The sequence below is a fragment of the Grus americana genome, chromosome 4 (genome assembly GCF_028858705.1).
Source record: "Grus americana isolate bGruAme1 chromosome 4, bGruAme1.mat, whole genome shotgun sequence".
NCBI classification, from domain to species: Eukaryota; Metazoa; Chordata; class Aves; order Gruiformes; family Gruidae; genus Grus; species Grus americana.
In genome coordinates this window covers 82,677,878-82,702,409 of record NC_072855.1, presented here as the reverse complement: position 1 = coordinate 82,702,409, position 24,532 = coordinate 82,677,878, and the positions used below count along the sequence as shown (strand labels likewise).

Genomic DNA, 24,532 nt, shown 5'->3' with positions numbered 1-24,532 from the left:
GCCAAATGACACTCCCTTTTGCAAGAGTTGTGTAGTGGTCTGGCTGTGTTGTTTGAAATCAAGCTATTGAGTTGGCAAGTCACTCTGCTGACCTTTTACACCAAAGGAGGATCGATTATGGCACAGAGTCAGACCCACGACCCAGTCCAACCCTCAAGCCTCTCGCTCGGCCTCTGCGTGCCGAGCGCTCAGCCTTAGGTGGCACAAACCCTTCGCAGCATGATGGTTGTTGGGCTTTTGTGGGAGCCTCAACAGTACGTTTCCCCCCGTGCGTTTCGCTGATGGGGCTGCAGTGCCTCTGAAGGCTGACGAGGCTTTGTCCTGCCTTCAGGCCTCAGTACGCTTTCAGAATAGGGCATGGAGTCATTCGACCCTGCCCGTTCTTAAATTGAAGAGAGCAGTTGTGGGAAGAAGGCAAAGAACTAATTGGTAGCAGTCTCCTTCCGTCCTCACCTGAAAAATTAATTCACGGCAGCGCAACCGCTCTCCATTTTGACTTGTCTGTAACGTGCATGTTTGCAGTAACGGCACTGCATGCTCATTATCGCAGTTCTGAAAGGCTTGCGTGTGGCAGGGCTGTCAGGTCTAACGGCTGCATTCATACGGTCCTCCTCCGTCGTCACGGAGAGTGGAACAGAATTAGGATGTCTTGTGAAAAGGACAGTTTTGGGGTTGTCCTACAGACAAGTTAGCTAAATTCTAAGTTTGAGGTTATCACGCACAGAGAGTTGCATCTCCGGTAGGGAAGTGCCACATCACTTGGACTAGGCGGTGATGTAATTACCAGAAATTGGGATTGCAAGTACTTGGTTTTTGTTTGGCGACTGCTTGCGGCAACTAAGACGACTGATATCCCACCTCTTAAATTATTATTTAATGTAGAGCATCTCAGATTTTTGCATTCAGAGCCTTACAGACAGACTGCAAGACTGGATCGTAAATCCAGGATCCGTGCAGTTCTGGGCGAAGACTTGCCCAGTAGTTACGTTTTCATGATGTCAATAACGTTAAGTTGCATCACTGACATGTGAACTGAAAACGTATGGTCATTCATCTTTACTAGTGTTATGTCTTTGCTAACATTAACCTGATTAATTAATGCTGATACACGTCGTCACAGCTTAATGCCAACTGGCAACGAAGCCCCACACAGCCGCTCGCTCGCTCCCTGCCCCGCCCCCCCCCCCCCGCAAGGTGGTATGCAGGAGAGAATGGAAGGGTAAAAGTGAGAAAACACGTGGGTTGAGATAAAGACAGTTTAATAGGTAAAGCAAAAGCCAAAAGCCACGCATGTAAGCAAAGCAAGGAATTGATTCCCCGTTCGCCATCGGCAGGCAGGCGTTCAGCCATCCCCAGGAACGCAGGGCTCCGTCGCGCGTTACCGTCGACTTGGGAAGACAGATGCCACCGCTCCGAACGTGCGCTCCCCCACCCCCCCTTTTCTTCCCCCAGCCCTTATATGCTGAGCATGACATCGTATGGTATGGAATAGCCCTTTGGTCAGTTGAGGTCAGCTGTCCGTCCATGTGCCCTCCCAACTCCTTGTGCACCCCCAGCCTGCTTGCTGGCGGGGCGATGTCAGGAGCAGAAAAGGCCTTGACTCCATGTAAGCGCTGCTCAGCAGTAACGAAAAGATCCCTGTGTTACCGACGCTGTTTTCAGCACAAATCCAAAACACAGCTCCTTCTTAGCTACTATGAAGAAAATTAACTCTATCCCAGCCAAAACCAGCACACACGTATACAGTGAATTATAAAATTACTGAATACATCCAAATTGTCGTGACTAAAAGTTAGAAGCAGGTAGGAGAGGTCCTGTTACAACTTACCTTAGGAAAGTTACTGTCTTGGGCTTCCAGAGCATCAGCTCTCGTGCATTTTCCCCCGATACACGTACCTCCTCGCGCTCTTGTTGGAAGAGACAGGTGAGCTTCTTCAAAAAAAATACTGAATTCCTTAGTAAAATCAATTCATACGGTATTGCTTTTTATAGGGACATTTCCCCAGATACTTCACTGGAAGTCGATCCTAAGCGTCACAACACCTCTCCGAAACAAACACATACTCATTCTGGAAGAGTCTATGACTGATTTATCCCTAAAGTACTGTTTTTTTTACTTTGATGACTCTATGACCAAAAAGCTCGGTTTGAAATTTACATTGTGTCAGGATCAACCTTTAAAGAGGGGAAACTGACTTGAGAATGTGTCCAGGTTTAGTACCCCGGAGCAAGAGCGTAGCTCGAGTCTACGCCGCTGACTTCTTTTTTACACCAGTGACCGTGAAAACATAAAGGGATGTATTGCATTCCGTATGTTGGTAGATCACAACCTACGGAGTTCGCTTTCAGTTGGGTCACGTGAGATCGTAACCTTTAAGCTTAGCACGTCTTGATCTGAAGTCTAGTCGGGCAATAAAGAATACTAATTCCGCTACTTCATTTTCAAACCATCTGGGTAAGGAGTAGATGGGCAGAAATCCTTTAATTCCTCTCTCATTCTGGTTTTGTACTTCAAAAGTATGTTCTTCGGAAGGCGGAGGATAAAGATGACACTAACGAAGCATGTATAAGTGAATGAAATGCTGTGCATCTGTACATTTCTCTTCATTTGTCTAAAATGTGTTTTTTTCCTCTTTCCCTCTTTTAAAAGCCCCAAGATGAGATTATCGTTTATCGTATTTTCCACCCAGGCACACATCGTTATGCCATTAACTGGAGACAGGTTAGTGCACTGCTTTTTTAATTCTCCCTTTCCCTCCTCCCCCACCAAGGGCTCTTACTAAATCAGAGGAACAGTAACAGATACTGAACAATAACTGATACCTTTAAGCGGTGGCCAGTCGCGAAGCCTCTGCGCAGACCTGGATTTAATTTTGTGAACGTGTCAGTGGAAAGCCTACTGAAAAAAGGAAGGAGAAGAACAATGGGAAATCAATTCTTGATGTGAACTCTGCCACTGCTTTGCACAACAGCTACGAGTACCGTTTTCATCTCTGCGTGACTGCATCTTCCTGGGCACAGCTAGATAAATAATTTTTGCTGTTAGTTTTGCAAAGCAGCGTCCGTGGATAAGTTTTTGGTATTTTTTCACGTCTAAGTAAGGCGTACAATGGTAAATTAGCGTTTCCCATAATCTCATATAAGGTAAGTATTTCGTGTTTTCATAATGCGACTTCAAGAAATCAGTTTTAAACAGTGGAGTTGGTGCCACTTGAAAGGTGGGAGATCTTTCTGGCACTGCGATGATGTATGGATGTGCCTGAACTCTTCCTTTCAGTTGATGTTTTCAAAGGAAATGGAATTCAAGGCTGCTCACTCTGATTTCTAAGGCAAATAAGGATTAGCGGCTAGGATAGGTCAAGGAGAGGTAGGGGAAAACAGAAGGAGAAAATCAGGTACAGGAAAGGTTGTTGCAAGATTAACTACTAAAATCACAGGATTCTGTCCTGAAGCTAACCACACTGCACAACTTCTTGGATTTTGAACATGCAGATAAACCACTTAGGAATCATTCTAATCAACTGTGGCAGGGTGGAAGTGAGGTGGTCTTTCCTTTCTCCTCCCTTGAGCAGAGTCAATACAAAATGTGGTCTGCCATAGTCAGTCAGTTTACCGTGCTGTGTTTGGGGTTGTTTTTGTTTTTTTAAATAACACATAATAGCAAGTATAAGACTTAGCCAGGAGACCCGTCATTGACAACAGACAAATGTGTCACGCTACACAAATGTCTGCTGACATCCTAGAAATAGGATGTCTAAAGATTAAATTCTAAGCCTCTCCTGTTTTAGCATTTAAAAAAAGCTGTCTGACTTGAGAACGGCCAAGTTCTCTCTTCCCCCCACCCGGACTTGGATACTGCATCTGCTCTCTGTGCAGAGAGACAAGGTTATAAGCCATTTTTCCAGATGGCTTCAGAGAGGTCAGGAGAGGACACTTAAGCCTCCTCTGAGGACTGCTGAAGTCAGTGAGATCCTTTCTCTCCATTTCAATAGGCCCTTAATCCCCGGGAGAGGCCTATTCCTTATCAAGCACGGAGAGTCAGCGCCTATACCATACAGACCGCTTGAAATGCTCGGGCAGAACTCTGGAACCCCGCCACGGAGCAACACAAGCCCCTTTTTCATTGCATGTCTGTGTCACCCTTTAAGCCATGGAAATAACCGTGTTTTTCTCAGAAGCCTCGTTTAAAGCATAGGAAGAACCTTCCTGAGTTCTAGTGAGTTCATTTGTGAGAATTTTCTTCAATGCAAGATTGCTGATGCTTTTGTGAGCGTGGTAGGGGAAAGGAAATCACTACCCTTACTGTTTAAGGAGGGCCTACAGGAAAGCCGGAAAGGGACTGTTTGTCAGGGAGCGTAGTGACAGGACAAGGGGGAATGGGTTTAAGCTGAAGGAGGGTCGATTTAGATTAGGTGTTAGAAAGAAATTCTTTACTCTTAAGAGTGGCGAGGTACCGGAACAGGTTGCCCAGAGAGGTTGTGGAGGCCCCATCCCTGGAAGCGTTTAAGACCAGGTTGGATGAGGCTTTGGGCAACGTGGTCTAGCGGAGGGTGTCCCTGCCCGCAGCAGGGCGGTTGGAACTAGATGATCTTTAAGGTCCCTTCCAACCCAAACCATTCTATGATGATTCTACGAACCTAAGCAGAACGAAGGAGACGACCCTCATAACTGTGCCCATATGTACATAGGTAAGAACGGATAGATACAGTTGGAACAGCTGTTCTTTTAAATATTAAAGAAGTCAGCAGAGGAAAATGACTTAGAAAGCATAACTCCCATCGTTCCCAGCAGAAGATGAGGATGCAAAGCACCGTGCAGTTTTGGGGATGGGTGTGTACGTGTGTGTGATTACGGGCTATTATGGCCTAGGGTTTTTTTTAGTGTGCATTTTGGACTTGCAGGGATGTTTTTCCCCTTGCCGACTCGCTAATTCGCAGATGTCAGCAAACCACAATTCATTCCCAGCAGTTAGTTCAAAGTAGGGAAGTTTTTTTTTTTGTTGTTTTGAAAGCCTTAGGCTTCTAATTGTTTGCACAAAGTTCTTGCTGTTTTTTACTGCATAATAAAACTGTGGGTATAAAGAAACCCACGCGATAGCGCCCATGCCCCCAGATGACCAAATATTTTGTGACTACGAACAGTTCCACGTGAACGACTGTGGAAGCCTAAGTCACCGTTAACCACAGGACGCACAACGCTATAATAAATACACAGAATAAAAATAACACCCAGATGGCAAAGACTTCTCACAATGGTTATATCCCATTTTAGAGATACACGTTTCCCCTCTGAAGTTTAGCTGCAAACCGTACGCTAAGTGGTAAACAAAGGCTAAGTGGTAAACAAAGATTTGTGCGTTACATTTGGGGCTCAGTTTTCCTACTAGTTTTGCAAAGCAAGTCGTCTGGAAAAGCGGATACGCTTACGAACGTCATCCAGACGGCACAGCGTCATCCGTGCTCTCTTTTGGCCAACCGTACGCTGGCCAGCAGAATTTCAGGTTTCTGTAAACCTGCTTCTGCAGCATGGGACTGACGTCCGTGGCCAGGACTAGCCCTGCTGACTCTGCTTAGGTGAAACTCCCGTTGGAGCTACAGAAAGATTATATTAACGATGGTGGAAAAATAGGACACTTACGTACCCGGTACACGACCAACTATAACTTACTGTGCTTGTCCATAGCGTGGCGGAGCGCTGACTCTTCCTTTATTGCACCGAGACACGTAATCTAGCAAGACATTCATGCAGTTTGAGCCTCCGTGACGTGAGCTAACCCTACGCTTCGGTGCAAGAAGCTTGCCGAACTCGAGCCATCTGCGGAGAGCGTGTTCTGCCGAGTGTATAAAGCACAGCAAAGGGAGCCACTTGCACTTTTTCCATGTGGAGTCCACGCAGGACACCTAAAGTTTGAAGCACAGTAATTATTATAATGATACCGAGCCCTCTGTAGTATTTGAGAGGTGTAGAAAGTAGGAGCCTCCTCCAAATTACACATCTTAGAAGGCCGATGCGCAGGGTTTACTCGAACCGGCGTGACAGCTCTGTTCGTCAGGGATGTAACCGTCCCTCTTTTTGGGAAAGAACACTTCCCTCCCCTCCCCCGCCTTGTTTCACTAACAAGTTTGTGTGTTTTCCTGTTCTTATACTTCCTTCTTAGCAGCAAAACCAAAGTACCCATTTGGTTTGCGTGTATTTGTTAGAGACGAAGTACGTTGCCTTGCAAGCACATCGCCTCGTTCCTGACGATAAATGTATGCTCATTGGGAACCACAGTTTCCCTACCGGTGCTCATACTCTCAACGCACTGAAAAACGATTCAACGTTCCAGCGCTTCAATAGGTAGAACGCAACATGGAAAAGAAATACAAGATTCTGTCCCCTATCCGGAAGGGCTGAGAACAGCACTAGGTAAAACTGCCTAGATATTAAAGGAGACTCAGCGTTTTATACGAGGCTAGCCCTTTGCCCAACCGAATCGGCACGGCCTGAGGCTTATGTGACCATTTCAGCTGGTTCTAACCTCCGCAGCACTAACGTACAAGCACAAAATTTTCTTCCTAAAAAAACCAAACCAAAACCCCAAAAACCACACAAACCCAAAAAACCAGGGATGTGAATGATTTTTAAGATTCAGTCCCCAGGCATGCTTTGCTTTCTAGCACCTATGAGCTTTTCTTTGTACACACTGAACATGCATTTACTTCCTTTAAGGCAAATGACCGTCCCTTTCTGTTAAGCGTTCTTACTCTCAAAGGCGGCGTCACATCTCTGAGACGCTACGGCGGCTCGTGCTTCGTAAGCGGTCTGTAGCTTTGTCGTCGGTCCTCTCAAACGGGGATGCGATCTACATCCTGCCGCAGCAGATGGAAGCATTACCTGTCTTCCGCTGCCAGCGAACGCTGGCTGTGGCCCTGCGTAAGCAAGGAAATAAGGCAGTGCCGTAACGACATCCGTCGTCCGAGCGCTCGGCTGCTGACAACGCTGCTTTTAGCGTTATGTCAATTAAACTTACTTAAAGCAAGAGATAATACTAAACAGTACCTGTTGAGTTGCCTACTTAAAAGCTTGCGGCTTGGCGCAACGGAGCTTACGCAGAGAAACCTCTCCTGTAAACTGGCGATAGTTGCCTTGACTTAATTCAAACTCGGAAAGGCGGACGGTTACGTTTACGCCTGCAAGTAAATCTGAAATGCGGAGCACGCTCAGGTAAGGGGAGGTTGTTACGTTTTATTTTACGTTAAATCGATTTCTTTGGTCGTTTGCAAAGCTGGGCTGCTTTGTAATCTCTCTTTACTAAATGGTCTGTTTCCAATGCTATATTTAGTTGCGCAGTGCTCTGCCATGGGGAGGCCCTGAAGGTACAAGACAAGCTCAGCGTAGACCGCGGCCCGGGTATTTGTAGCGGGGAGCGGTATTTGTAGCTAGGCCCGCGTGCCTCACAGCAGAGTCGGCACGGCCTCCCTCACAGCAAACGAGCGCCGCGTTTGCGGCCGAGCTGTCTTAACGCTAGTGGCAAGGTCCCGCTCTCCGAGGTAGAGCACAGCAGAGTTCCCCAGAGAGCCAAGAGCAGCGGGCGCTGCTGAAGCTGCCTCCAGAACCTCTCCCGACCTCCGCCGGCCTGGGCTTACGTCTGCAGCCCCTGTTCACGGACTCGCTAAAAATAACTCGCAGAGCAAAACGACGGAGAGCTTGTAGCCATGGTTGTGTTTGTCTAGCTGCTGCCGGAATAATTATCCGAAGCGGTTACAAAGCTTAAAAGAGACAACAGACAGGGTAGCTATCAAAAATTAGACGTGCCTTTTCTAAAAAACAGAGGTGTGATGCAGCGCATATGCCGAATGGGGAAGAGATATTAAATTTGTACTCGTTCAGCACAAACACAGGCGGCAAGTTGCTGATTTTGTTTTGTTTTTTCCACCTCCCTCGTCTGACTTAAATCACGAAGCCAGTGGCCCTTCAGCCTTTATCACTGTTACTGAACCGTACTGCGGTAATGTCCAGACCCCCAGACTGAGGTCATGGCTCTGTTAATGCAGTACAGATGAGTTCTAAAACCAGAGCTTCTCTGTGGATTTTTGCGGCTAGAAAAATTATTACAGGAGCTAAAGAAAAGAGAGTTTTGAGAGCACTGAAGAGAGCAGGAAGGAGGGCTTCAGAGCGCTACAGCTGGTTGACTAAAGAGAGTCCCATTATCAGGATGATTCAGGCAGACACGAGCTCCCGCGCCCACCCTCCAAACCGGCCGGGCGTGAGTTTTAGCGCAATTGAACTAACCTCTCCTGCCGTCGGCTGGGGCTCATTTGCCGGGGCCTCCGAGTCCTGCACCCGCGTTGGCCTCGTGACATCCAGACCGGGACTCGCTCGTAGCCGGCTGACTCGGAGCGCGGGTGGAGCTTGTTCGCATCTGGCTGGGCCTATCTAGTACAGATGTGCCCCGAGGGAAAGGGATGGCGACTAATTAAATGCAGGTAAAAGAGCTCAGGCTCCCAAAGCTTTTCCTGGAACCCTTTGTAGGCAGAGGCCTGGAAACACAAGAGATTTCTGTGCGACCGGGTCGCAAGACATTTTAGATAAATAAAACTGAACTGATTGTACAGAAGCTATTTTTGCAAAATGAAATCTGTTTCAGAAAACTGGGACTTCAGTTGCTGCTTGTTTCTTGGCAGCAGAACACTAACGCCTGTGATGTGCTGCCACTCATTTCTGGCAAGCACTTAGTATGTGGTTTATAATCTGCGTGCGTACATAATCAGTTTCAAGTTGTTTCTATAGATGCTGAACGTAAAATATTTGGATCAAACAGATTGTATTATCTTACATAACGTGTTCTCTTCCATATATTCAGTGCCTCGTTCCTCTCTCTTTCCCGCGCTCCCCCTCCCCGATTGTATCGGTCCATCCCGTGACTGGGAGCTTGGTACAGCTACGGATTGTACTTTGGAACAGAGCTTCTAAACATAGAGGAAGCCCATCAGTGGAACAAATGACTAGTGGGTGGCATTCGGGCAGAGCGGCATATGCATTCTTTCTCATTTTGTTTGCCCTAAGGAAAGCTTTCGCGCATTCCTGCGATGTATTTTCCCCTCATCTCCTCACCCCTGCTCGTTTCCTCTTTGTCACCTATATTTGTTACAGTGTTCTATGTATTCTGGCCCATATTTTCTCCCTACTTAGTTTTGACTTGTCCTTTCCTAGCACAGCTTTCCACGGGATTCTCTGGAGCTTTGCTTGCGTGAGAATTAAGAACTTCCAGATTCGATTCTTTCAGTAAAGTCTCTCCGCGTTTTTTTACCCGCTCATACCGATTTCCCTGGAAATCATTGCTTTCACGCGACCTCCCAGCTTCCAGTCTTACCATCGCAGTAAAGCGAGCATCTCGCAGTCAAAGATGGATTTATTTAAAGGCCCATGAGAAATCACGGCACAACCTGATCCTCCTGTTAAATCTAAGCGAACCGTGACCTGTCTAAGCGTGATGTCTCGTCAGAGGTCGCACAGAAAGGTAACGACAGCCAAAAATTTTAAAAACTAACAAACCCCCCAAAAGTATCCTTAACACTAGGCCCTTTCCGTGGCTACGAGAGGTGTCTTGCAAACGCTGCATTTGCCTATCGATTCTTATTTTTTTAAGGGAGAAAATTTTAATTATTGCACTTCTGTCCTACCCCATTAAATACTTGCATATCGCCACGGAAGATTTCTCTAGAAATACAACTGCTGGTTTAGGGGATTTCTTTTTTAATTGCGGCGTGATTGGAAACGAAGTCGATCTCGAAGTGAGCAAAGTAAATACATAACATATATAATATGTTATATTATAACAGAACTTCCACCGGGCTATTTAACGCTGAGGCTTTGCCGCTGCTTTGCGATGTCTGCTCCGTCCGAAACCTTTTACTTCATTCTAGCTCTTTGACTCACTGAGGCATATTGTGTTATTTAGGTCTAAAATATCTGTTACCACAGCGCCGGTTCCGTTGTGAATACGAAATCTGCCTCCGCACGGTATCTCAGCTAAATGCTCTGTTTTACGGATTTTCATTTCCCATCTCCTTTATGACAAATACTATTTTTTCCATGAATAAAGCAACCCCCTTCCCCACTTGAAATCGTGTTAACAGTCTTCTACCTTTTTGTTTTCAGAGAGAAAATCAAGAAGGGTCTTAAGGATTTGGAGGAGGTAAAACCAGCAGGGGACACATATATACACGAAGGATTAAAGCAGGTAGGTTTTAATCATCTTCTCGCAATCTAAATAGCCTCTGTTCTCACCCTCCGGATAACAGCAGCAGCAACAACAACAACAACCTGTAACATAAATGGACTGATCGTACGCCTCAGTCTGTTACAGTCAAATCTTTTCGGTTTCCTAAGTGGTCCCAAGATTGCCCAGATACTATGCAAATCCCATGCAGAAGATTAGCCATCGTAGAAAATTGCCATGTGGAATTTCTTTGACCCGATCCTTCGTGGCAGGGAGCGGGACTTTGTCGTGAATTTAACAGCTAACGCAGCATACCAATTACACGGTAAATAGTCACGCACAGCTTTGTGCGGCTGCGAGCCTAACGGTGCCTTCTAGAGCAGGTGCTTACGGAGCGTTTACCGCACAGACCAGCGTTTTCAGGACAAATGGTCTTAATTTGGGACTATCGTAATTCTCGAGTTCCCAACAGCTTATATTTTCTTGAGATTTACAGCTAAAGTATACTTTGCCAAAAGACTCGGACTCCGAAGGTGAGGGACGACGGGAGGATCTAAGCTTTCACCGTTACAGATAGAAACTCGCTTTCTTCATGTATGCCTAGGGAACCAAATCTGTAATTGCAGTCTGCGGGCCGAAGAGCTAGGCAAACAGAACACTGTTGCCGTTCAAAAAAAAATACTTAGTTTTAACCTGTTATTTTCCTCCTCGGAACCTACTGACCGGCATTAGAAATCTGGGGATAGCAAAGGAAACCGTACGGTGCATCCGAAGAGAAGCGAGCTTCACGACTCACAGAGTATCTGTCCTGAAAGAATCAAGTGTTTCCAAGGGTCGATCAGTTAGTGACCCCAGCACTTTGGAGATGGGCTCACCGGTCACTGGAAAAGACTGATGAAGGATTTTCTTCTTAGTGGCCAGTTACAGGGAGGCAGAGGATTGTCAGGAGAGATGGGTTTGAAAATGAGGCCAAGCGTTATTTCAGATGCTATGTTCACTTCAAAGATGCATCTCGGTTAAAAGTTCAGGTGTAATTTTAAGCCGGATAAATATTTTTTGTTTTCAGGCCAACGTGCAAATTGCGAAGCAAGGAGCCTCGAGGTTTTCTAGTATCATCATTGCACTGACGGATGGGAAGCTAGATGGTCAGATTCCCTTGTATGCAGAGAAAGAGGTGAGCGCTAGGTGAAAACGCGTGCTATATTCTGAAGAGTTTGGGTGCTGCCTGTTGAACGAAAACACGCTTACTCCTGTGTTCTATTCTGGGGCAGGCAAAGAAGTCCAGAGAACTGGGAGCTAGAGTTTACTGTGTCGGTGTCCTCGATTTTGTACAAGAACAGGTAAGAACGTTACTATTTTAGAGTACCAGGCAGCACCTTGTCACGGGGTTTTATACAGTTAATGTTAAGTAATATAGAAATTAACTTTACTTACATTAGGCAGCATAAAGTCTTCTCTGGCTCAGGAGGCAGACACTCAGATATGTACATAGACATAAATAGAATGCGCGGGCATCGCTCTCATTGCCGAGAAGACCCGTCGGAAATACCCTTGCTAACCGGTAGCTGCCAGCAGGACAGGATGCAGGCTACACCCCTTTCGATAAGATGGCAGCCAGATTTAGGCTACGGGTTGCGCGACCAGAATAGCTATAGACAAGCTTCAAGCAGCGTGCTTAACAGCCTTGGGATAAGAAAACCCAAAGAAGGATCCATGTCTTGCGTTGACCGAAAGCTCTTCCAGAGTCGCTCTATGTCCTAACGAAGGCTGTAGCTACTCTTGTGCGGTCTAAGTGACTTAAATGGAGAAGGCTACAAAAGACTCTTTACTATAGAAGGCGCGTCGAAAGGCTTTTTAATGGAAGGCAGAGCAAACGGGGAAGGTAATCCTGGAAAGAGTTACGAAATCACTGCCAACGTACAGGCCTTAAAAGGTTTCTTTAGCGCGGTGGTTTGTCACGATGGCTAGCCACTATACCATTTTGTTAGCTACAGCAGGTTGCACTAAGTCCTCCCAGTTAGTAAAGTCATAGTTAGCCGTGAGGGACCTCCAATTTCCCTTCTCTTTGCAGAGTTGATGGGAACTGTTTTTAGACATCCGTTTATATTTTCAAGGCAGAAAGCAGCGTGATAAATTTAGTTTACCAAACGATTCACGTGTTCGCATGCGTTTTCTCTCCAAAGCTGGAAAAAATCGCTGACACGAAAGAGCAGGTCTTCCCCGTCACTGGAGGATTCCAAGCACTCAAGGGGATTATCAATTCCGTGAGTATCAAGCAATAGGCTTAACACGTCCTCGAAATTACAGCGTACTCTCCAGTCCCATTTACTTTTCCAGGCAGAATTGGTTCCTAAATAAGTAATTGCAATATATTAAGTTCTCTCCTTATCTTAGAGATGCAGTTCTGTTAAATAACATTGCCTGCCTCTCCTGCAATTATTCACACTCAGACCTTGCGTGGAGTTTGAGGACTCCACGCTAGCGCACTGAATTTGAGGGGGATGCTTTGAGGAATGACTGCTGTAGGTTTAGTCTGAAACAAATCGAGACCGTTACTCCAGGAGAGTCGAGAACAGCAGGTTCAAATTATTAGGATCGAGCGCAATTTAGGAATCGCCCAAATGTTTGGATACAGAGAACCCTTCTGAACGCATACTTTAGCCTGGACTTCAACAGCTTGTTTCTCCAGTAAGCGATAAGGCTTTCAGTTACTTTTATACAGCATGCCACGAGAAACTCCCGTCAGTGAGACAAGGCCATTCAACCGATGACTGATTTGCAAGAAGGGATCAAACCAAGAGGAACATATTAGTTGCCATCAGTGGGTTGACAGTATTTTTAGCCGTGTGTCAAGAGGACGCCTTTAGTTGCGGGGACCTAATTTATTTGCCTCATTTTAAACTAAAGGCTGCGTGTTTTATGCAAGCCTAACAGCGCTGCTGCGTGTAGGCAGCGCAATGGGAAAAAAGCTTACTGTCAAAAGTCAAAACCAATAATGAAATCCTTCTTATGAGATATCCCACTTGAATTCATTTCCTTTTCTTTAAAAAAAAAAAATACAAAGAAAGGATACTACTCACATACAGGATATTATGCAGTCGTGAATTTATCACTTCCTTTGAATAGAGCAGTTTTTGTGGAAGTTCATGTCATAACGAAACAACCGAGTTTGCTGCTTCTTGTTTTAAATAAACGTAATTTCAGAATCTTCCCTGCACATTCTAAAGAGATACAGTCAGCCTTTTAATGCTGCGACATTTATTTTCCTCAAAAGACAGTACGCCCCACGTAGCACTGCTTTTTAAAAATCTCATTCTATGCCATGTTAAAGACTTACAAGAATCAGTCATTCTGCTAGTGCAAAATGATGCAACATCGAAACCGCCAGTGATAGATTTATTTATAACAGCTGAATGTTTAGCCCCAGTTGATTACATTAAGTTTCCAAGGATAGCGCATTTCAAAATGTGTATGCCAAGACAGAACTAGATAAAGGACTGAAGACATTTGCGTTCAGAGTTTCCCCTCCGACAAGGGTCACTGACCTGCAGATTCGACCTTTCCAAGGAGTCAGGTTTGTCCGCTCTTCTTGCTCTCCGAGGAAGCAGCAGGAGTACGATCGCTTTAGATGTCTGAAGAGCTCAGCTTGAGGAATCTGTCATTCAAACACACAGAAGATTAGCAAAACCCGCAGGTTGTCCCGTTACCCTCCATTCTGAGCCAAGGTACTTTTTGGGCAGTCTCTGGCTAGTAGCCGTGCCCGTCTGCCTCTTTTATACCTCCCCAAGGGCTTTCAAGCACCTTCGCTTCTTTGCGGACAGAGGGAGGGAATCTTTTCTGATAAGATTTGGCAGATGGTGCTTGCACAAGCCTCAATTCAGCTTCTTCTGGCACTTGTGAAAAACTCAGGCGTAAAAATCCCAGATTTGTGCATATCGTAGCTGTAGAGCAAGAACAGACGTGCTAATGGCAGCACCTCGTTTTAAGATAACAACTTAGCACTGACGGGGACTGTACAGGAAAAGCAAACTTCGGGTACGCTGTTCTACGGCTTCACTGCATTGTCTGCCCCTCTGAACTGTGACTGAACTCCTGAATTGCTTCGGGTTTTATTTAACAGGCTGTAGCTGGAATAGACATTTCAACACTTGGCTTACTGCATGTTTCTGTCCGTAAAAAAAAAAAAACCTCTTATGTTTTGGCTGTCCAGGCAGTGGCAAAATGTTTTGGCTGATAAAGAAAGGAGCATGAGAAGGCCTTTCTGATAGGAAACTTATCAGCTGACTTCAGTCTTACCTGTATCAGTCTCATCTGTTGGGATAAAGGATCAAACAAAACCAGTTAGTGCTAGTGATCTGATATCTCCTGAGAGCTTTTAGAGGCTTGAATATTGTTTACAGCTTTCTGAAAAGCAGTCAGTCTAACTCGAGTTTCATTTAGCTGTCAAGGCCTTTGAAACTCTCGTCTTCTCTAGTAAGCACATTAAACGTATTTGTTGGAAGCAGTGGGAGGATGACACCCTGCCAGCACCCCTGTTTTACCACAGAGCGTGCATGGAAGTATCCATAGATAAGCTTTTTCTTTTTTTTTTTTTTTTTTTTTTTTAAATGCACGTGTGGTCGCTATATTAATGTGATTTTTTTTAGTATACTGTAGTTATAACTCAGTTTCCTTTGAAGGAGTTTTGACCGATTGTGACAATCCATTCTCATTGCATTATAAAATTGATAAGCATATCTAATTGAACATGAAATAGTCACAGTTCTCCTTTTTATTCACAATTAGAAATCCATTTCAGTTTGCAAGTTAGCTGGAAAATATAGGCCCAAAGAGACACTCTGTCATAAAAGGGAAATCTAATTTCAAAACAGATCAAAGTCACATAAATACCCATGTCACAAACATGCAGAAGTATTGCTCAAAGTGCAGTGTCAAAGGTACGGTTGTGAAACCCTCCAGCTGGCCATTGTTGAACACTACTCGTTTAGAAAAAAATACCGTATACAGAAACGGCAGCGACCCAGCAATTAAAGCCCTCAAGCAAAACCGCAACACAAAACCGTTCAGTAGGAATGATCGGAGGAGCTGATCGAAGCCTCTACCGGACTCATCTGTGAAATTTTTTGGCTGCTACATTGTTATACTGGTAGCAAGGTCCAGGAGGGCTGAGCAGTTCATCTTCATTTGTTGATGGCAAAAAGAGTGATGAGCTGTGTCAAAGAGTATCTGTTGGTAACTGCTTCTGCAATGGTTTGAAGTCTAAGCAATCATTCCAATTTATTTTCTTTGGACAGATACTCAAAATATGTTTAATAGCGGCCAGGGATTAGCATTCAACACAGTTGAGATTAGCATTTAGAGAAAACCTAGCTCAGATGTTGAAAAGCTTGCGTTGAGTTTTGACCTCCTCCTTAGTTCAGATCAAATCCCAGTGAAGTGAAGGAGGATTTAAGCACCGCCACGCTGTGTTGCGTTTCTGTTCAATAATATCAACTAACAATTCAGAACTCCGTACAGACTTCTGCGAAGAGGCAACTGCTTTGTGAAGTTTCCAGCTCTTCTGGCATTGCTAATAGCTAACTTTACGGAGCAGTAACTCAACAGCATTGTCAGGGTAAATAAATCTCAGCAAAAGTCCAGAGCTTAAAACAAAAATGCTCAAGGCAAGTTATTATGCTATCAGGAAGAGTTTACTGATGTAGTTTGGCTGATAATTACACAGAGCACGGCCTCATGAGCAAGCTATAGCAGTGTGAACCGTAAGGGTTTAGGAGAGCACAATTTTTATCACCGTGGCACAGTTTAGTACTGTACAAGAAACCAAAACACAGTCTTCTTTCCCTTCCATTGCTATATATATGGGTTTTGTTTTTTTTTTTTTTACCCATTTGAAAAAGAACCATTTGAGCACTTATCGTTTAAATTGTTACATCTGAGTGTGTCATCACCAAAATAGCACCTTCCTACCTGGCCTCGGGGGAGCATTAGTGAGGCTGCACACGGCTTGTGACGAGGGTGCTGAACTATAAGCAAGCAGTCTGTCAGCAAGCTAACTCGAGCGCCTCACTTGCATCTAACCAGATACAGTCCTGAACCAGTGCTTTCATCGGAAGAAACCGTGGAGACTTTGTGCTTATTAGATAGCTCAGACTCACCAGTTTCCCTAAGGGATCCGTTTCTGCAAGGTGACTACAGACCGTGGGTCTGACAGCCCTGAGAGGGTTGGATAATGTCTCAGGCATCAGGTCAAGTCTCCTTTGTAATGCAAAAAAACAGCATTAGACTCCCTGTCAAGGGGGGTGGGGAGCAGAAGATGTTTGTATTCATCAAAGCAGGAAATGCTGCAGTTCTAAACACTGCTGTTAACTGTTTGATCACTTGTGAAACGGTGAATGGAGGAATCATGTGAAGCAATTAAATTAAGGAGCTAGGAGCCGAGGTGCTGGTACCACTTGATTCATAGACACGCAGTCTTTAGACAAGACAATATCTTTCCTAAAGGCTGACATTTCTGTAATGTTCCCATAACGGTCCACTGTAAATCAGTACGATGTTTTATTTCCATTTTTTCCGGAATTTTTTTTCACGTTTTGCCCGCTCTCACGGCACGTTTCTGCGCACGTGGTTTGCACAGCTCAGCAAATCCGAATCGCTTTTACGTGCCACATTTTGAAAAACAAAACCAGAGAGAGATCCCTGCTTCCCCTTTCGCTTAAGCTAACGCAAATCCTACTGATTTGTGAGTGAAAGTTGTCTGGTTGTGTCTGCAGGCAGAATTGGACAAGGCTTGTGCCTTTAAAAGTTGCATTAACGTAACTCCCTTGAGTAACATTATTGGAGCGTGCGACAGTTCTAAGTAGACTTAAACACACTTTTATACTAAAGTGAGTTGGCAGCACTTAACACAGGAAGTTAAAATATATTTGGTACTTAAGAAACCCCACAAAAACTTATCAGATAAGAGTACAGGAACCGATACACGCAGAACTTAAGAGGTAGTCATCAGCTAAAAAAAAAAAAAAAAAGAGTTCAGTCTAGAATTGTTTTATCTTTGTTACAAGATTTCTTAAGAAATCTACCTCAGAAGGATTAGAAATAGAAGGATCGCTAAGCTCTCTTTTTGCTTGCTCAGTTTTCGGGTGCTCAGTTTTGAATTGTTCATTTTACTTGGGAAAACCACCCTTAAACATACTGGACAAAAAAATGTAATCGAGATGTGTAAGCTGAGCAGTCGCATCACCTAGAACATTTTACATTGAAGCTAAATTGCCTCCAAAGGAAAAACCCTAACCCTCAGCATAAAGTTCTAAGTTTATTCAAGAAAACTTTCCAATTCGTAGATAAACTCGCAACAAACTAAGAGACTCCTTAAGTCTCGAACGTCAGCGTAGGTACAGCGAGACAGGACCCAGCAGAGCAAGCTACTAACTGCCTGCGGACAGCCCCCCTGCAGCTGTACCTCGACTACTGTGTTCAGCTCTGCAGATCTCACTGCAGGAAACCGGGAGACAGTTAGCTAACGGCGTAACTGTGAGGGGAAAGGGACACTACAACAGCAAGGAACGATCCGAGGAAGAACAGAGGAATACATCAGTAGTTCTTTTCTCAGGCACAGCTTTTTTGTGAAAATGCCTGCGCTGAAATGAGCAGCACCACTTGCTACGCGGTACCTTACCATGAGATTTCTCGCTACGTACTCAAGTATCCACCTCGTGGTAAAAGGGTAACCTGAGGGAGAGGAGACCTCAGTGGTGTTCGTAGGATATAAGCTCCAAGGCTGAAGCGGAGTTACTTAGAACCATCAAATGAGCGTACCTAGGAACAGTAAAACTGAACAAAGCATTAAATGCATCCGGGGTCCTTTAAAAAAACTGTATTCATAACATACCCAGTGGCAGACTCTAGCTAAAGCAGTATAAGCAGGTAGCGCTATAAAAATATTACTGCCTAATTGTAAAAATTCCTTCCAGTAAAACTCTTGTTGATGATGGACGACGGAAGCCCGCTCTGGTCGTAAAGAGCAGTCAGCAAGATCCCTCTAGCACTCAGATTCATTTGAACTACCGTGAAGGATATCTAGTGAATATCCAGGGGGGTTTCCACGTCAGTTAGGTGGTTCCTCTATCGATCGCTGCGCGTAACAACGCATTCCTACCTTTAAGTTACCCGGCTTGGCGACAGCCAGATCAGCGGGGCCCAAAGGGAACCACGGCATAAAACGTACACGGCGGCGGCACGCTCTACAGCTCTCGACACCTGACCGGTCGCTTCTCATCTTGAACGCGGAGACAGTCATTGTCACTACGGTCGTACCCCGGCGCCACACAGGCGCCACACAGGCCGTTGACAAGACCGGGTGAAAAGCAGACCTGTACGCCTTCCAGTCTAACAAAAAAGTCAGCAGGGAGAGCGCTAAGTGACCCATGTTGGACAGCGACTTGGAGCCAGAGGGGAGAAAAGAACAAAATCTAGCCAGCGGTAGACAGTTATGTTGAAGTAGGCGAGAGCCGTTTCACCTGAAGAACAATTTTATCCTTTAGGTTTGTGAAGCTTACCGCAATGACTTTACAAAAATGCGCTCCAGCCTCTCTCCGTGAATCTGACGCCTTCTGCGCTAAGTGCGCTATGGGCAGCGCTGCCTTGGTCTGACTTGGCTTTTGCACTGGGGTGACAGTTAATTATTAGACTCATACGAGTCAATTGGCATCACCCACCGTTACCTGCTGTAAGGCGACGAGACGGGTCGGCAGAGTTCCCGTTTACGGAGAGCGGGAAACTTAACGACCGCAACAGCGCTCCGAGGTTAGACGTTCACTTCAACGCGCAATGTCTCTAATGTGAACGTTTACTGAGCCTCTTCTGTCTAAACCGCTTGTGTCTCAGCGGCCAAGTCGCAAGCAACTCGGTTACTGAGTCGTAATCAGGGACTACATTATCTTTAAGTAGTCGATGCTTCTGCCCTGAGCCAGCTCGGCTCATTAGAGCTGAAATTCCTCCCTAGTCTACTTTGCTTAGAGTGTGCCGAGTCTGCTCCCCTCTTTTTCCTTCCACGAGGGCCGTCAGCGGCAGATGAGGGAAGGAGGGTCACCCGACTGACTGCCTGTTAGGATTTTTCAAGAGCAAAATCAGCCTAAACAGTTCATTATCAATTATACATCAACTTAATTGGATCATTTCCTGTAGGAAGAAAATATGCTCGGTTTATGCGCTGGGAATCCAGGAAGCAAACTATTAAACATTTAAGGAGGTGGGGGGAGGAGAAATGCAACAAGTTATCATTAAAAGAATTATTCTGATTAAATCAGTCATCATCTTTAATCCTCTTGGATGGTCTAACATTCAAGCTGCACTGGGTGCAAGGTTTAGAACTAACGTTACGCTATGTTTTCCATGTGATTGAGACAGAGTAGATAGTTTTGGGAATTACTGCATGTAGTTGTTAAAAGGAATCAATGGCCTGGAATAGAATGCTTTCTGCTCTACCCTTCACTGCTGTGCAGCCCTTAATTTGACATTCTCTGACATATTACAAACGATACAATGTTCTCCTGGAGAACAGAGCGCTGGATAAGCCAGCAACATAACTGACGTGGTTCCAGTTTGTGTGCGCACGCATGTCCCTTGTGATGTGCATTTGACTTGTCAGCTATCCCTGCGCGGCTATCGGTTCTGTTACATAAGGGATGCTGTAAAACTTCCTGAAAATGAAGCGCTCGCAAATCCAAATGAAATCTTGTGTTTCCTTAGCAGTAAGTTTCTTTGAGCTAGATTTTCCTTACTAATTAAAAAATAAATATATAGCCCAAACAACTTTTTCCCCGGTTATGGAAAGTAACAGTTTGTCTTGATTCTTATTTACATTGCTTGGTAAGTAAGGGATTTAGGGTTGTTTTTAGTAATTTGGGGGTAAAGGTTCTGATGCTGTTAAAACACGCACCTCTTATGACCCACAGTTTTGTCATCTACGTTTGGTTCACTCAGTGACTGCAAATGAGGTACTGCTTAGACATTGTATAATTAGAATATTCTCACTAACCTGACACTGCACCAGGCTTCTCTCTGATGGTTATTTTATGCAAGACCATATGTCTCATGGATTTTTTTCATTTAGATAGGGGACAGGATAGCAACCTTCCCCCCCGCCCCCCTTTACCCTCGCTCGCTGTCTAAGGCATTGCCCAACAGAGTCGGGAAGTAGGCTGAAATTGGCAGTGAATTGTAGTTAAGAGCACAGATGTTTGGCAGCAGATAGGAGGTAGATCCCGTTAGGTATTAACTGCTTTAAGTTCCTTTGCCATGACTTTGTTGGAGAGAAGTATCAAAATGGCATCTCTTACGAAAGCATGCGTTTCATCCCAAGTTATCTTGAATCGATTGTCTGCCGTCTAGCGTGAGGTGGTCCTGTTCCCTCATTGCTTTCCGCACAGATTAGCACGGGGGAGGGAAAAAAAAAAAAAAAAGGGAAATGATAGGGCTTGCTTTAATATAATAAAGACACTTGATGGGAGACTGACCCATAGGTATAGTACGGAACTTCATTTTGCATATGGATCCCCTTTTTTTAAATTATTTTTTAACATACTCTTTTTTTCACTAAGTTCAGATTAGTGTCACAAGGTCCGTGTTATTATATCTGAAACAATGGAAGGTTTCACTTTGGAAACAAACAATTGAGTTCAGGGAGTTTAAACAGTAGTTGCTGTATGCATAAGCTGGCCTGGCTAAAGCCTAAGGTGTGCTGTGAAAGTGCTTCTAACTTAAGGAGCCTGAGTATGATTTAAGGTTACTTAAACATAGTCAGCTAAATCAAGGGCTCGATTTATAGTCATTTTCTCTTGTAACCTACTCCAGGTCTTTATCTTTAAAGCCTAACCCTACCACAGCATAAGGGGGCGCAACTCCTATTCAGGTGAAAAAAGCAACAACTCGGGAATGAGTGAAACCTGTAACAATACCAGCATACATACAGCCTAAGTTTTTCACCACCGTGATTACACACACATTCACTTTTACATGCTATAAGGGTCAGAGAACTCAGTGTGAGCAAAACCTAACCTGTCGACTCACTCCAGAAGAAAAATAGCACATGAGTCCATTACACCAATTAAACACCTCCTGCTTTACTTTCATTTCCTTTTACTGCCTCAGCAAGAGTAGGAAAAAACCCTTTTAAGTTACAGGGGAAAAAAAAAGGAACAAAGCTGCCAGTAGTACTTCTAAATGACCGACAGAAAAATAAAACAACACAGAAATGCAGGTTAAGGTCCATCCTAATTCAGCCAATCAGCACAAATAAAGCAAAATCATTTTAGTAACTAGACACAGCACCTGTATGAAGTCAGTTTTGATAGGTCAGACAAGCCGCTCGACCAAGCTAGCTCGAAATAGCTAAACCAAACAATAGTACATCACTGCTTTCATTACACATTCTTCTGAGGAGCTTTACAGCTCCAAGCCGGGAGGAAGCTGAGGAAAATACTAACTTACCAGGGAGGAGATGATCTCAGGAGCATTGTTCGACAAGCTCAGGCAGTTCCATGCAACTCTAACCCAGAGTTTCTAAAGCCCACTGAAGCACGCTGCTACACCCCGTCATTCAAACAGCCTTCTTCCTGCCTAGCACTTAAATAAATAGCTGCTCCCCAACCCCAGTTGTACAGGTGTGTGGCATTCCCCGACCGGCTCTTAGCAGGGGCCAAAAGGTGGAGACAATCCCTCATCAGGAAACAGCCCACAGAACTCGAGTATTACAGCTGACAATCAGAAGAGGCTTTGCCCATGTGCACATATCCAACTGAGACTAGTGACGCTAAAGGTCGTTTTAAACGCTCTCATGTTACCAGGGCCCTCTCAGACACCGTTCCGTGAGTTAGATGTGGCTTCTGCCATCTTCCCTTCCTGCCCCCCTTCTTTCAGTACATTTTATCGAATTAAGTACCTGTGATGTGCAGTTAGAATTACGAGGTTGTAGGTTGCTAACTCGAGCGTGTTTACCACTCTATCTCGATCGAGGGCAGAACTAAAGGAGATGCCGCTCTTTGCGATGACGCGGGTTTCACGGTTAACCGAGGCACGCGCTCGGCACAGTACGTGAGGAAAAACGCGCTCTCCTTGCGTGTCACGCTATGAACGTTGATTCTCCAGTTTTAATTATGTTTGCAGTTTACCGTGGTTCCTAGATCTGCTTTCCTCACGGTTGGTTCTGTTTCGCTCGCTAGGTGTTGCGTTTATAGCATCCCTAGAGAAAATGCTAACCTCCACGTTTGGAAGGGAGAGAGGAAAGAAAAGGGGGTAGAAATCTCCATAAAAAAGCCACTGTCTTGAGTTTGCTGTTAGACTAGCATTTAAGGGTTTGGGGTTTTTTTTTTTTTTTTGGTGCTGTTTTGCCATCTGAATTGCGCAGCGCGCATTTTGCAGCGAGCGTACGCGTGACGGGCTGGCGGCGAATCGATAGGCAGCGCTCCAGGCGCAAGCTCGGAGTGCAACGAGCAGGAGCTAATGCTGCCGTAAATATATTTTTGCACACGGGCTGTGGAAGTGACCGCACTGCACTGTCAGCATGTTTTGCAGGTGTCTTGCCATACGCGAGTATAGCAAATAAGATTATTTTTTAGAAGTGAACATTTTTTTTCCTCTTTAAAACTTAGGTCTGGAAATAGCAAGTTAGAGGCATTTGTTTTATTATAGTACATACGCTTTTGTTCACAGAACCATATTGCCTTCCCCCGTAAAGAGTCAAGCCAGCCTGATTTGGGATCGGCTTCCAATAAGCGCTGATGTAAACAAAGAGGTGCACGTTTGAAGGTGAACCGTAGGGAGTAAAGGCCACCAGCGACTCTGGAAATGCTTAGCGGTCAAAAATGATTAGGGTGCCGAGTCCGATCAAAACGTGTCAAAGAGCTCTCTGCCTCCAGCAGTTCACGGCGATACTAATCTTTTTACTACCGGGAAGCAAACACATTAAACATCCACGTATCATTTTCTAGTTTCAGAACAGTAGACTTAAAAATCGTTATGGTGGTTCAATACAGAATCCAGCTGTGCTGACAACCTGCCCCAAATCCTGACCTCAGCGTACAGTTCCGGGGAGGAACAGATGCCATGCGAGTTATGATTTATGGCGCTGACTGCTGCCAAAAACTTTTGAACTGCATACTGGGGCTAAGCAAAATCGAACGGTGCTGTGAAAGAAATTGACACTTAGCGTATTTTGTTAATTGTTGACGTACAGTTGGGTTGCTCATGGCTCGTTAATACTGCATTGTTCTCACAAGTTCTTGGAACGTGGAATTCATTGAAGTGTTGGAAGGGAAAGTTGTTGTTTTAGCCTGCATGTAACGCTGTACCGCATGGTACAGCTCTGTTCCGCAGTATGTTCTCAGCGTAGGGTAGTCAAAATACTTAAAAAGCTGCAGGAGCCGTACTACTTCACTGTTCAAATTCCGAGAACTTTTAAGAGGCAGCAGCAAGGGTGAAAAGGGAGTCAAAGCAGAGCTGGGCCCCGTCTGTGACAAGTTAAAGAGCTACCGGACGATGCAGAAGGCATATTTTCTATGGGAAGAAATGTTCGCCTAAAGCAGGGGCAAGATCTATGACAAAGCAAAATTTATAAACCGAGGTGGAGTTCGCAAAGACTGCAAGCGCTGGTGAGCCTTACGTCATCTTGTTATTTGGCTGCCTTTTTGCAAGGTATTGCAGGGACGTCTGCCTTTTCTATGCTCATGTCATTATTTGCGTAGGTGTATTGTTTCTGCAGCTTACATTAACAAAACACGATTCTGTTTTTCAATTCAGACACCTACAGGTCAGAACCGGAGACATCTCTAATCGAATTAAATGTTTTACTAATGACAAAAGTGGTAAACCGCTTATTTAGCAAGTGGGCTGTGAAGTTAATGCCAGCCTTTGGGAACTTTCTAGTAGGAAGGGCACAGAAATCCCGGCCGCTGATAAGGATTGATATGGATTTTAAGTACCGATTAACAATTGGGTTGTTCAGAAAAAAATTTGCTAGGTTGAAAGTGGTCCCAAACTGAAAAGTCGATAGAGCGATGGACTTTCTACAGCTGTTTTAAGAGAAATTTACACGTGTATTTGTTTGTGCCTGAGGAAGATGAAACTTACATTGAACACAAAACCCTCGGTGGCTTGTAAGCCTCTGAAGTAGCTTGAGAGATGGAGATAGGTGACAACTGGATAAGGTAGGACTTAAAAGAGAAAATCTGAACGCCAGTTAGCCGGTTCAGGAGCTAAACGGTTCCGGTTCTGATTGCGGCATGCTTCGCTGTTGTTAATGAGCTGACAGAAAGCATGTGACAGTGAGAGCTG

General features: G+C 44.9%; 1 protein-coding gene and 1 long non-coding RNA gene across 6 annotated transcripts in view; one reads left to right on the top strand and one right to left on the bottom strand.

Moving 5' to 3' along the window:
- Window positions 1-24,532, top strand: part of ANTXR2 (ANTXR cell adhesion molecule 2) — a 116,691-nt gene that overhangs the window by 2,542 nt on the left and 89,617 nt on the right. For all 3 annotated transcript variants that reach the window (XM_054824454.1, XM_054824455.1, XM_054824453.1), the window contains exons 3-7: window positions 2,651-2,722; window positions 10,144-10,225; window positions 11,271-11,378; window positions 11,476-11,544; window positions 12,388-12,468. In XM_054824454.1, the coding sequence (XP_054680429.1) occupies window positions 2,651-2,722; window positions 10,144-10,225; window positions 11,271-11,378; window positions 11,476-11,544; window positions 12,388-12,468 (412 nt within the window). The remainder of the gene's footprint in view (window positions 1-2,650; window positions 2,723-10,143; window positions 10,226-11,270; window positions 11,379-11,475; window positions 11,545-12,387; window positions 12,469-24,532) is intronic.
- LOC129205948 (uncharacterized) lies at window positions 2,662-10,230 on the bottom strand. 3 transcript variants are annotated; one of them, XR_008576929.1, is made up of 3 exons: window positions 8,275-10,230; window positions 6,702-7,184; window positions 2,662-5,900 (listed from the first exon to the last, which is right to left on the bottom strand). It is a non-coding gene; the product is annotated as an uncharacterized LOC129205948 (long non-coding RNA). The 3 variants fall into 3 exon arrangements; XR_008576930.1 differs by having other exon boundaries at window positions 6,747-7,184; XR_008576928.1 differs by having other exon boundaries at window positions 2,662-6,911; window positions 7,058-7,184.